This window comes from Gracilinanus agilis, chromosome 4 (genome assembly GCF_016433145.1).
Source record: "Gracilinanus agilis isolate LMUSP501 chromosome 4, AgileGrace, whole genome shotgun sequence".
NCBI lineage: Eukaryota > Metazoa > Chordata > Mammalia > Didelphimorphia > Didelphidae > Gracilinanus > Gracilinanus agilis.
In genome coordinates, this window is record NC_058133.1 from 511,006,237 (window position 1) to 511,018,742 (window position 12,506).

Genomic DNA, 12,506 nt, shown 5'->3' on the forward strand with positions numbered 1-12,506 from the left:
GTGGCCTCGATTTGTCACGTGCACTGAGCAAAGAAGGCCTCTTGGCCACATCGCACTAAAGCGATGCGGTCTCCTCCTCCGTTCCCATTATGGCAGCATCCTCGGTGCCTACCACTGGGCCTGGCCAACCAGAATGTCAGGGTGCGAAGCTTTGGCTTCAATTCTCCTACCCAGCTCCTGCTCCCTCCTGAGGCAGAAGAAACGGCTCAGAGCCGCCCATCTCCGCCCGAACCTGGGGGGCCATTTTGCAAGTCCAGGCTGTAAAACCCTAAGACCAAAGCAAGGCAACAGGTGCAAGAACCTGCTAGAGCTTTTAATATATTTATTTGAAAACCACGTTTTGTAGGTGTTGGTGTCGGTGTCGGTGTGTGCTAACCAGCCATCCATCTCTTCTTCGATGAAGACCCAGAGCCCGGCTTCCCCAGGGGCGCGCGGAGGCAGCCATGCATGCAGTGAGTGGCACGTCTCAGTCGGAACTTGCTCGTGTGTGTTATTTCCAATATCAGAGTCGGCGATCTTCCGGAAATGGGTGAAAGAGATTCTGGAGAGGGAAGGGGAAAAAGAGAGACACGTTTGTCCTTCCTCCCCCAAGAGCTGTTTGCCCAGCCGGGGAGGGCTAACGCCGCCCCTCAAGAGGCCAGCCGGCACCCGGGGCCTGGGCGTTGGGGGCCCACCAGACTTCGTGGAGGAGCTCACAAGAGGATCAAAAACAACAAGAGCAAAGCTCAGCCCAGGGATTTCTTCTGGTGTGGGATGAACTTGGATTAATTGCTTTAAAAAAACAAGCACCACCCTCACCTTCTGTTGTAGGATCAGACTGTGTAAAGGGCTGAGGCAGAAGAGTGTAAGGGTAGGCAATGGGGGTTAAGGGACTTTCCCAGGGTCACACAGCTAGGGAGTGTCTGGAGCCAAATTTGAACCCAGGACTCTTCATCCACTTGCCCCCAACTTTGTTTACTATCTAACAGTGAACCTCTGAGCCAGTTTGCAGTCTGGGCTTAGACTTGGATCACTGAGATGACAGGAAGGGCCCCCCGCATTTAGTCTGCTCCGTGTGCAGAGAGGCTTCGGGCTGCGCACTACCCACCACGCCCTGGGAAAGAGCTCCCAAAAGAAACGCGGGACGAGGAGGTGCCCATCTCTTCCTCCCCCTCCCGGGGGAGGCATTTTTCTGCTAAACAATAACGTTCCTGCCTTACGTGGGCTTTATCGCCCCCGACGTGCATGTGGAACACTCTCGGGGCTGCTCCACAGCTGGCTCGGGGGAATGGCTGGATTTCTTTTTTCTTCCTAAAAGAGTCCCTAATCTTGATGGGTGACTGAATGGACACTGAAAAGCCGACCCCCACCCAGCCCACCCTGAACCTTCCACAGAACCTCATTTCCTGAGGGGAGGAACAATCCAACCGCTAACAAATGGGTACAACTTCCGATTCACAAGCCAGGACTGGCCTCAAATGTAGAAAAACAAAAGCCCAGGAACACGCCGGACATTGGACCCTTCTGGCAGAGGGTCTGCTAAGGAGCCGGGACACCCGAGGACAGACCAGCCCAGACGGCGCTGTCTGACGCCGTGTTTGGCCTGTCTTCGGGGAGGCTTTGAGCTTCCTTCCAGGCCGAGCATTCTAGGGATCTTCAAAGCGTCCAATGCAGGCCCCCCTAAAGAAGACTCGGGACGGCGACTGCCATACTATAAGAGGTGCTCACTGAGTGACCTGAGGGGGAGGAACCCCATCTCCTACCTCCAAGCCCTCTTTATACAACCAAGCACCGAGGAACGGCTGCGCTGTGGTGGGGGGAGACGCCTAAGGGCCCCGGGGCCCCGTCTTGTCTGCCTTACCCTTAATGCTGGTGGAGTGAGTGAATAGCAAGCATCACTCGAGTCGGTACGAGGTGAGGAAGGAGAACAAAGAAGAGAGGAAGAGTTAAAGAGTGGGGAGGGAGAGAGGGACAGAGAAGCAGAAAGAGAGAGAGACAGAGAGGAGAGACAGAGAGAGAGAGAAGCGGGGGGGAGAGAGACAGAGATGGGGGTAGGAGGAGAGAAGAGATGGACAGAGATGGAGAGAGGAGAGAGAGAAGGACAGACAAGAGACAGAAACAGAGAAAGAGAAACATGAAAAGTGCCCGAGAACAGGGAAGGAGGGAAGCTCGGGGAGATGTGAACGGGGTGGCGGCCTTGGGAGCGCCTCACACCCCCACCCACCTCTGGGCCTCAGTCATCGATGTACTCAAAGGGCTCCGGGGGCTCTGGCTCTTGCTCCTCCTCCTCGATCTTGGGGCCATGAGCAGCCACAGGTTCCACCAACTCTTCTAGATCCTCACTCGTGTCCTTCATGATGATGATGCCCCCGATGGAGAGCTGCAAGGCAAACAGAGGGGGAGGGGCAGTGAGGTGGGGCCTCGGGCTCTGGCTCTCCTGAGCTGGTCCCCTCATTGCTGCTAAGAGTCTCTGCTTCCCAGTCTGGAGAATGGGCTGGGGAGGCCTCCCCAGGGGAGCCTCAGACAGCGAGCGGCCCGCCCTGCTCTGTCTGGAGCCTAGTATTAGACTGAAAAACAACCCATTGCTGGTGGGCGATGAGAACCTTCCCGTACTTTCTCTCACTCAGGCCTAAAGACCCTTCAAATAGAATTCACTTGGTGTCCCCATTGCGGCAAGGACGTGCTCAGGCACCCCCCGGAGGTGTGACCTAAGGGAGAGACCCCTCATCTGAGAAACCAGTGAGGAAACACGTGTGTGTGTGCGTGCACATGCGTGTACGTGTGTGTGTGCACAAGCGCACCCCCGGGACATCTGACCACGAGGAGACTTTGCTTTCTCCCAAGGGCGTCTCAGTTTGGCACCCAGACTGTGGCAGGGATGGCGGGGACACAAGACAAAGGACCAGATTCAGGGCACCACAGACGAGTCCTCGATCCAAGCAGCCGCTCCTTCATCCCGAGCCATCTCAGGAGTATCTGAGCTCCTTCAGGGGCTGCAGGCGCCCCCCTGGGAGAAGTGCATTTCTATGACTAAAAAAGAGAAGGAAAAGCCGGGGGTCCCACGCTTCCCCTCCCCCGGAGACGGGCCACAAGACAAGATCAGTGCAAGGAATGAGGCCAGGCCTGGCGTTCCCAGGAGGGCCATCCTGAGGCCCGACTCAGTGTGCTCACGAGGAGCCTTCCTGGCCTCACTGTGGCTCCGGGATGGGCTCGTCGTGCCATTCTATCTAACCAACATAGAGGGGGGCGTGTGTGTGTGAGTGTGAGATCTGTGCGCGTGTGTGTGTGTGCGCGTGAGTGTGTTATCTGGCCGCCCTGCACTGAATGGCCCAATGACTCGCTCCTCTGTCCTTTGGGGATGCTGATCAAGTCAAGGTCCGGCCGAGGAGGGGAGCCCTTCCTGCCTCCGGGTTCCGCCTAACTTCTTTCTGCGCTACATTTAGGGCCGGCGGGGGAGCCCGGCGGCCTCTGCTGCCATGGCGGGGTGCGCAGTGAGCCCCCCGGCAAGCCCTTGGTCCAGGGCTCGGCCTCCCCATGAGGAGAATCGAGGACCTCCCGGAAGGCTGTTCGGCCCGGCGCTCGCCTCATAAACAAGTGTCTCAGTCAGGTGACTCCATTAAAGGGAGTCAGTGCTGGAGCCAAGAGTGGCTGCACTTGGCCGCGGATGTCCGAGCCGTCCTCGCTGGGCGCTCCCTGAGCACTTCCTTCTCGGCAGACCCAAGAGCTGCTTCTGCGTCACGTCCTCCGGTTTGAGGTGACTCTCCAGCAGCTGCTGGGAAGCGGCCGGACCTCCGCCCTCGTTTCTCCTCTTCCTTTGCACCTCCCTGGGAGGTCTCATCCGCTCCCATGGATTTAGTGGCCTTCTCTGCGCCGATGATCCTCCACCAACCCGGCCTGCCCTCATCTCTGCTGACTCCCAACCTCCTGCCTCCCGCCGCCCTTCGGACATCTCAATCTGGACGTCCAGGAGACGTCTTCAATTCGGTGCCCAAAGGGGAGCTCATTGTCTCTTTACTGTTTAGGGCGAGACCCGCCGCCTAGTTCTTCTGACTCACAGCCTAGGGGTCGCCCTAGATTCCTCCTTACTATCTCTCACTCCCTCCTCCCATGATATCCAATGTGGTGCCGAGGCTGGCCCATTTTACGTCTACACCATCTCCAATGTGCCTCCCCCTTGATCTGCCTGCCTCAAGGCTTCCCCCCACTCCACTGAGGCACTAAATGATTTTCCTAAAGCCCCTGCATGTCACTTCCTCTACTCCATAAGCCCCAGTGGCTCCCTATCACCTCTGGATCCAGAGTCCATCACGGCCTGGCCCCTCGCCCCCACTCCCAGGCTTCTTCCTCCAAACTCCCAACATACTCTTCAGCCCCGGGACCCCGGCCTCGCGGCTGTTCCTCCGTCTCTCAGCTCCTGGCATCTTCTCTGGCTGTCCCCATCCCAAGCACCGAAATCCCGTCTGTTCCTGGAAGCTCTCCCGTCCCCTCTGCTGCCTATTTCCTATTTGTGCCGTGTGCCGTCTGTCTGCTCTCTCTCCTCCATTCGAGGGAGCCCTTTGGGCAGGACGTCTTCTGCCTCTTGTTGTAGCCCTTTAGCACGGTGCCTGGCACACGGGGGCCTCTAATCTAGAACTCATTCTCTACAAGTGTGCAGCTGAACTGGGCCGGGCTGGCCTATAGAAAAGTGACTTGGCCAGAGCCTTGCCGTGGCCCGATTCAGCCGCCATGCGGCTCCCCACCTGTTTGACATCAATGTGTCTCCCGTCCGTTCCCCGCAGCCTTTTCTTTAGCCTCGCATGAGGGAAGTGAAGTGAATGGCGTTGAGACGCGCCGCGGCCGTGAGCTTCCTCTTCCCGGGCCCCTTTCTGACGGCATCTGAACAAGGCAGGGAGGGAGGCCCGGCACAGCGATCGCCTCTTCTCGGGGCCAACCCGGGATGCCTTTGGCTGCCGGGATCTGAGCATCTCTTCGGGGTGCAGAATTCTCTCGTCCTTCCCCACCGCCCTTTCTCGTTCCCTTACGCCCCCCCCCCCCCACTCCCCGAATCCACGGGAATGAGCCGGACTAGAGGAGGGTCCTCTGGCTTTCCCGCCCCTCCTTCCAACTCTCCCCTGGGATCTGCACAGCCTGAGGGGCAAACAGCCAGGGTGGAGTCCATGCGCAGATGCCCCGTCTGTCTGTCTGCCCTTCCTGGGAAAATGGCGCGGCCCATGGTCAGGGCGGCTCCTAACGGTCTGACTCCTGGCCCGAGCGCTTGGGCTTGGCCCAGCTCTCCCCGCGAACCTACAGAACGAGTCCTTCTTCCTGCTCTGGCTCACGCTGCTGACACCCCCAGACTGCCCTAGACTGCTCATACACGTTCCATGTTGCAATAAGAGAAACTTGGCAGTGGGGAGGCAGACGGGCGCTGGGTCTGGATCTGCCCGGCGTGTGTGCCCAGGCTGAGTGACCCGACTCGGCATCCCTCACCCCGCACCCAAGCCGTTTCCCGGGGGTGAGGAAGCTCTGTGGATGCCGAGTTCTAGCGACGATGCCAAACACGGAGGCATCCAAACGACTAACGGCGAGTGTCTCCCCTTTCTGAGGTCAGCGATCTTAGCCTGAAAGCCAGGTGTCGGCTTTGGGGAGGCCGACACCACTTCCTGGGTACCGATGACCGAAGTCCTCGGGAGGAGGAAGCCCACGGCAGGGAAAGAGGGGAGGGACACGCTTTGGAGTCTCCTTCCTCCACTTGGAAGCTGGCACGGGAAGGACCAGGAAAGCCTTTGAACAGCTTCAGGCTTGGTCCTCCCCTCGGAAACACGAGGAGTCCCACGCCCGCTCTCCTGCTGGCACCCTTTAGCCCCCTGGACATGGCCAGAGGTGATTTCTCAGAAATCACAGGGGCTCAGGGAAAGGATCCCCATCCAGCAGTTTGGATCGAGGCACCCCCATCTCTCACAATCTCGTGGGGGCCGATTTCACCAAGAATTGAGGCTTTGTGTAACTCACAGGCTTAAAAGGCTGGTATCGACAGGTCTCGGTCATGGAGAGGACCTTCAGCTGGGCAGGCATAACTCGCGCCGGATTATCCAACAGCTGGAAGCTTGGCTCCGGTTCCTTTTTCTTTTCTTTTTCATCCTTCTTCTCTGTTTCATCCTGGAAAACATTAAATAAAAATATAGAAACAGCATCTATTCCTAAGCATGAAATTCTCTCAAGACCAATCTTGCCACCAGCCAGCCTGCCTATGTCCACCCCAGGCACCGGGGGAGATCTATAGGTGTGTTGGACGTGGCTCCCACCTCCTAGAATAAGATCTCGGTCACCATCCTGGGAAAATAGGTAAACCGTGGAAACGAAGGATAAGCACGCAATAAATAATCACGCGAGGGTTGGAAGAAGCTAGTGCTGCGTCATTTGCCCAAGGAACAGAGTAAGCTGCGGGCACCAGGAGTAGATAAGGTAGATAAGATCACTGCACACGAGGCTGGTATGGGAAGGGTACCCTGCCGAGAGCCTCGAAGGATACACAGGCCTGGAGCGAAGGGAAGAGGCAGGCTTCCTGTATAGGGCGAGGCATGAACCAAAGGCATCGAGGCCCCCATTAGCGTTGGCAGAACAATTAGGCTGGAGTAGAGGGTTCATAGAAAGAAAGTAATATGAAATCAAGCAGCACGTGTGAGCTGGGATCAGACTGCAGAGGGCTCAGTGCACCAGTTAAGCTCTTTTCTTCCTTCCTTTTTTTACTTATGGAGACTTGAAAACATTTTTTTTTTTCAGTTCCAAATTTTCTTCCTCCTACCCCCTTCCCCATCAAATGAGAAGGCTAGAAAAACAAAACCTATTACAGATATGAATAGTCATGCAAAACAAATGTCCATATTAGCCATATTTTTTTTTTAAAAAGAGCAAGAAAAAAATGCTTCCATCTATATTTTGATTCCATGAGATTTCTCTAAAGGTGGAGAGTATTTTTTGGAATTGTGGTGGTCATTGTGTTAATCAGCATTACTAAGTCTTTCACAATTGATATCTTTACCATATTGTTGTTATTGTATGGATTGTTCCTCTGGTTCTGCTCACTTCATTTGTATCAGTTCATATAAGATATCCCGGAACATTCTCTTCCACCACCCCATTCATATATCATAACTTATTCAGCCATTACCCAACTGAGGAGCAATCTTTCAGTTTCCAGTTCTTGGCTATCACAAAAAGAGCTGCCATAAATATTTTTGTACCTATGGAACCTTTTCTTCTTTCTTTGGTCTACTTAGAGTACAGATGTAGTAGCGGTATCACTGAGTCAAAGGGTATTTAATAATAAATTATAAATAATATAAATTTATATTTCCAATCTATAATTACATGAAACAAAAATATAATACACGATATTGACATAACATAGAAATTACATATACAAATATAAATATAAAATATTCACATAAACAAAACAAAAAATAAATTAATAATGAAAACAGTTTAATAACCTTTTGGGATAGTTCCAAATTGCTCTCCAGAATCATTGGACTAGTTCATAGCTCCACCAAAAGTATATTAGTATACTCATTTTCTTAAATCCTTTCTAGCATCTGTCATTTTCCTTATCCCCCCCAGCCAAGCCCCCATCTTAGATAATGTGATGGCTGTGAGATGGTACTGCAGTTATTTTAATTAATTTTTCTAATTTTTGGTGAGTTAGACCATTTTTTCATATGGCTAACTGATAACTTGGACTCCTACCTCAGAAAACTCTTTCCTTATCCTTTGACCATTTACTAATTGGGGAATGGCTCTCATTCTTGTACATTTTATTCACTTCCCTATATAGTTTACAAATGAGATCTTATCAAAGTAACTTGCTGCAAAAAAAGTTCCCTAGTTTCTTTTTATTAGAACATTAGTTGCATTGATTGTTTGGCAAAAATATTTTTACTTTTATGTAATAAAAATTATTTATTTTACCTCCTGTGAACCTTTCTATCTCGTTTGTCATATACTTTTCCCCTATCCACAGATCCGACAGGTGATTTCTTGCATGCACTGCTAATTTATGATACCACCCTTTCTATCTAAACCATGTACCCATTTTGAGGTGATATATGGTATGAGACTCTGGTCTATGCCTAGTTTCTGCCAAATTACTTTCCAGTTTTCCTAAGAGTTTTTGTCAAAGAGTGAATTCTTTCCTGAAGAACTGAGACCTTTTATGCTCATTTCCTTCTGTAGAGTGTGTACCTAATTCTACTTCACCACCTTGTTCTTTGTTTTTAGACAGATAGAACTTATCATTTTAAGGAAAACTCCACTTATTCCTGTGCTTTGTAGAATGAAAAAAAGAAAGGATTTTTTGCATCTTTTGAAATAATCATGTAATTTTTATTATTGGTACGGTCAATTATGTTTACAGCTTCCCTAATGTTGAACCAGCCCTCCATCCTTGGTATAAATTCAGCCTGATCACAGTATATGATTTCTGGGATATATTATTATAATTTCACTGGCACTTTCTTTAGGGAAATTAGTGCACAGATTTACTTCTGTTTTGGTTCTCCCTGGCTTAGGTTTCAAGCTCATATTTGTGTCACACAAAGTATGTGATAGGACTCTTCTATTTTTTTTTTCCAAATAGTTTATGCACTATTGGAATTATTCTTTAAATGTCTGGTAGAATTAGTTTACAAATCCATCTGATCTTTTTTTAAAAAATCCCCCTTAGAGAGCTTATTTATGACTTTTTCAATTTCTTTTTCTGAGACAGTTACTTAAGAAACTGAATTCTTGTTCCGTCACTCTGGGAAATTTACATTTTTGTAAATATTTATCCTTTTTATTCACACTGTCAGTTTCCTGGCACATAACAAAACAGCTCCTAATAATGAATTTTATTTTCTCTTTAATGGTTGTGAATTCACGGTTTTCATTTTTGAGAACTACTTTCTTTTTTCAAAATCAAATTAACCAATGGTTTCTCTGTTTAACTTGATTTTTAAACAGCTGCTAATTTTATTAGTTCAATGCTTTTAAAAAAGCTTTCAATTTTATAATCTCTCCTTTGATTTTCAAGATTTCAATGGTGTTTAATTGGGGATTCTTCATTTGTTATTTTCCTACCTTTTTTTGCATGCCCAATTTATTCATCTGCCCTTTTTATCTTTTATTGATGTAAGTAACATTTTAGCTATATGCCAGAAATTTTGGTTATATTGGCTCATTGTGGTCATCATTATTATTTTTTAAACCCTTACCTTCCGTCTTGGAGTCAATACTGTGTATCGGCTCCAAGGCAGAAGAGTGGTAAGAGCAGGCAATGGGGGTCAAGTGACTTGCCCAGGGTCACACAGCTGGGAAGTGTCTGAGGCCAGATTTGAACCCAGGACCTCCCGTCTCTAGGCCTGGCTCTCAATCCACTAAGCTACCCAGCTGCCCCCTGGTCATTATTTTTTAATGAAATCATTGTCTTATATGATTTGTTCTTTGACCTACTCAATTCTTTAGGGTTAGGTCATTTAGTTTTTAATTAATTTTTAGTCTAAGCTTCAAAGGCCCTTTATTGAATATAATTTTTATTCCACTCTGATCAGAAAAAGATGCACCAAATATTTCTTCTGCATTTGCTTGTGAGGTTTTTATGGCCTAATACACAGTCAATTTTTTTAGACACCACGCACAGAAACTGGTATAGTTCCTTCTATTCCCACTTCAGAGGTCTAACATAACTAACTTCTAAAATTCTATTCATCTCCTTATTTTCTTTCTTATTTTATGGTTAGATTTGTCTATATTGGAAGAGAGTAAATTGAGGTCCTCCAATAATATAGTTTTACTGTCACCCTCTTCCAGTAACTCAAGCAACTTCTCCCTTAAGAATTTGGCTGCAATTCTGTTTGGTACATATATATGTGCAGTTGTTGTTCAGTTGTTTTCAGTCATGTTCAACTCTTCATGATCCTATTTGAGGTTTTCTTGAAAAAGAGATGGGAGGGTTTGCAAATTCTTTCTCCAGCTCATTTTCCAGAGGAAGAAACTAAGGCAAACAGGGTTAAATAACTTGTCTTGGGTCACACAAGTTAGTGTCTGTGACCAAATTTGAACTCACGAAGAGGAGTTTTCCAGATTTCAGGTCCTGTACTTGATCTGCTGCACCATCTGTCTGTCTTATGTTCATTCAGTATGTGGTCAATATTGATATGAGCAAAATGTAGTTTCTCTCTTTTAATTAGGCTTTTTTGGGCTTCTGTTTTATCTGAGATCATGAGTGCTAACCCTGCACGTTTTTACTTCAGCTGAAGTACCACAGATTCTGCTCAAGCCCTTTATTTGAACTCTTTTTGGTTTCAAGTGTTTCTTACAACATACTGCTAGATTGTGGTCCCTAACCCATTCTGCTGTTTCATTTCATCCTATTTCCACTCAGAGTTTGTGATTACCAAGGATTTCCGATATCCTATTTTCTTCTGTTTAGCCTTCTCTCTTTTTATTCTGGCCCTCCGCTTAATCTATCTCCACTACTTTTTCTTAACTTCCTTCTCTTGTATGTCCCTGTTGGGTAAGATGCACTTCTATGGCCAACTGTGTATATGTGTATTCTTCCCTCCTTGAACCAATTCAGATGAGAGGGAGGTTCGATCTCCATTCCACTGCGTAAACTCTTCCTTGTGCGCCACTTACGTGCAAGCGGCTTCCCTCTTCTCTCAGTGCATTCTTTTTTTCCACCTTTCCATTCTTTTGTGGAGATTATTCCAACATAATAGGCTTTCTGTCTAATTAGACTCCCTTTAAGAGCCATAGTGACGATGTGTACTTTCTCTCCACATAAGAATGTACACAGTTTAACTTTGTTTAGTCCCTTATGATTTCTCTCATGTTGGTCTTTTTATGCTTTTCTTTAGTCCTGTGTTTTAATGTCAGATTTTAATTCTGCTCTAGTCTTTTCATCAGGAATGCTGGAAAGCTTCCTATTTCATTAAAACTGATTTCTGCTTGAACAAGGAGTTCTGGATTTTGACTAATTTTCTTGGGACTTTTCATTTTGGGGGTTTGCTTAGGTGACTGGCAGTCTTTGGATTTCTAATTTGCCCTCTGATTCTAAGATACCTGGATATTTTCTTAAAATATGTTGGTAATACAATGATTTTTAAAATTTAAAATCCCCCCAATTACACATAAAAACAATTTTTGACATTCATTTTTGAAATCCAAATTTTCTTCCTCCTTCCATTGCCCCCTCAATGAGAAGCAAGCATTTTGATAAAAGTTCTATTCATGTGCAGCCATGAAAACATATTTCCATATTAGTCACATTGTGAAAAACCCAAACCAAAACAACCAAAAAACAAAAACAAGCAAATTAGAAAAATAAAGTTTTAAAAAATATGCTCCAATCTGCATTTAGACTCCACTAGTTCTTTCTCTAGAGGTGGATAAACATTTTTTCATGATAAATTCTTCAGAACTGTCTTAGTCCAAGTTTCATGTTTTCTTTTACTTTTTCAGTCTTTTGATTGTGTTTTACTATTTCTTGATATCTCATGGAGTCATTGGGAGTTATTTTCTCCAGTAAGATCTTTGGCCTCTTTTACGAAGCTATTATTTCTTTTTCCATAATTTTTTTTCTAACCTTTTGTCTGCTGCTCTAATTTGATTTTTAAGATAACATTTTTGCTTTTCTTTAATTCTAGGAATTCTTGTTGAACTTATGTCCAATCTCCTGTTTTCCTTTGAGGCTTTGCTTGTGGATGTTTTCAAGTCATTGTCTTTTACTGAGTTTGGGACTTGAGTTTCCCTATCACCCCCAACCCTCCCCTCCCCTTTTTTTTGTTAATCTTTTTTTCCACCTGCTTCTTGGCCTTGGACTTTATGTTAGTGTTATGCTCTGCTCTCTTCTTTGGGGAGGGGAATGTCTGGTCTACGCCTATGTCCTTTGATATCCTTCTGATGTTTTCATAGCTCAGACTGGAACCTGAAAGCTTTTGGTGCTTCCAACGTGGTATGTTTGTTTACTGCCCTCCTGGCCTGAGTTCTATAAGTTCCTGATCCAGGTATGGTGTTGGCTTGGGTGTGGTTGAATCTTCATAGATGGCTGTTAGCCCTCTGGAAAGTTCTGCAGATTCAGAGAATTTGAACGGCTTGACTCCCCTTTAGCACTGGTTTCCTGAGCTGGTTTTTCTGCTGTTGGCTTACGTGCAGGTTAAAAGGTCAGACCCGAGATCTCCCTTGCCTGCTTTTGGGCTGAAAATGAAGTTTTCAGAATTTTTTCCTTGCTCTATACACAGGGAGGGCCTTACTTGCTCATGATGGCTTCTCCCTGACCTAGAAGTTTGACCCAGACCTGGGCAACAGATGACAGAGTGTTGGTTCAGGGGTCCTCTGGGATCTCTTTCTGCCTCAGGGCCTCCAGCCCTTGGGTTCAGTTTTAGTCTCCTTACAGTTGCTAGGTGCTAGAAGAGCTTCATCATCAGTGCTGGGCTTCTGGCCACTCTCCACCTTAGTGTCCACAAAGTTCTTGTATTATTTTCCCAAGTTGCCCTGAACTGGGAAAATGA

The 12,506-nt window shown here is 47.5% G+C and overlaps 1 protein-coding gene across 1 annotated transcript in view; it reads right to left on the minus strand.

Annotated features, from left to right (window-relative positions):
• Positions 1–302: 302 nt before the first annotated feature.
• The window catches only part of PSMD1 (proteasome 26S subunit, non-ATPase 1), a 101,954-nt gene continuing 89,750 nt past the window's right edge, over positions 303–12,506 (minus strand). Inside the window, exons 23-25 of the mRNA XM_044673280.1 lie at positions 5,971–6,117; positions 2,204–2,359; positions 303–541 (exon numbers count right to left, since the gene is read on the minus strand). Of these exons, the coding sequence (XP_044529215.1) occupies positions 2,213–2,359; positions 5,971–6,117 (294 nt within the window). The 3' untranslated portion in view covers positions 303–541; positions 2,204–2,212. The remainder of the gene's footprint in view (positions 542–2,203; positions 2,360–5,970; positions 6,118–12,506) is intronic.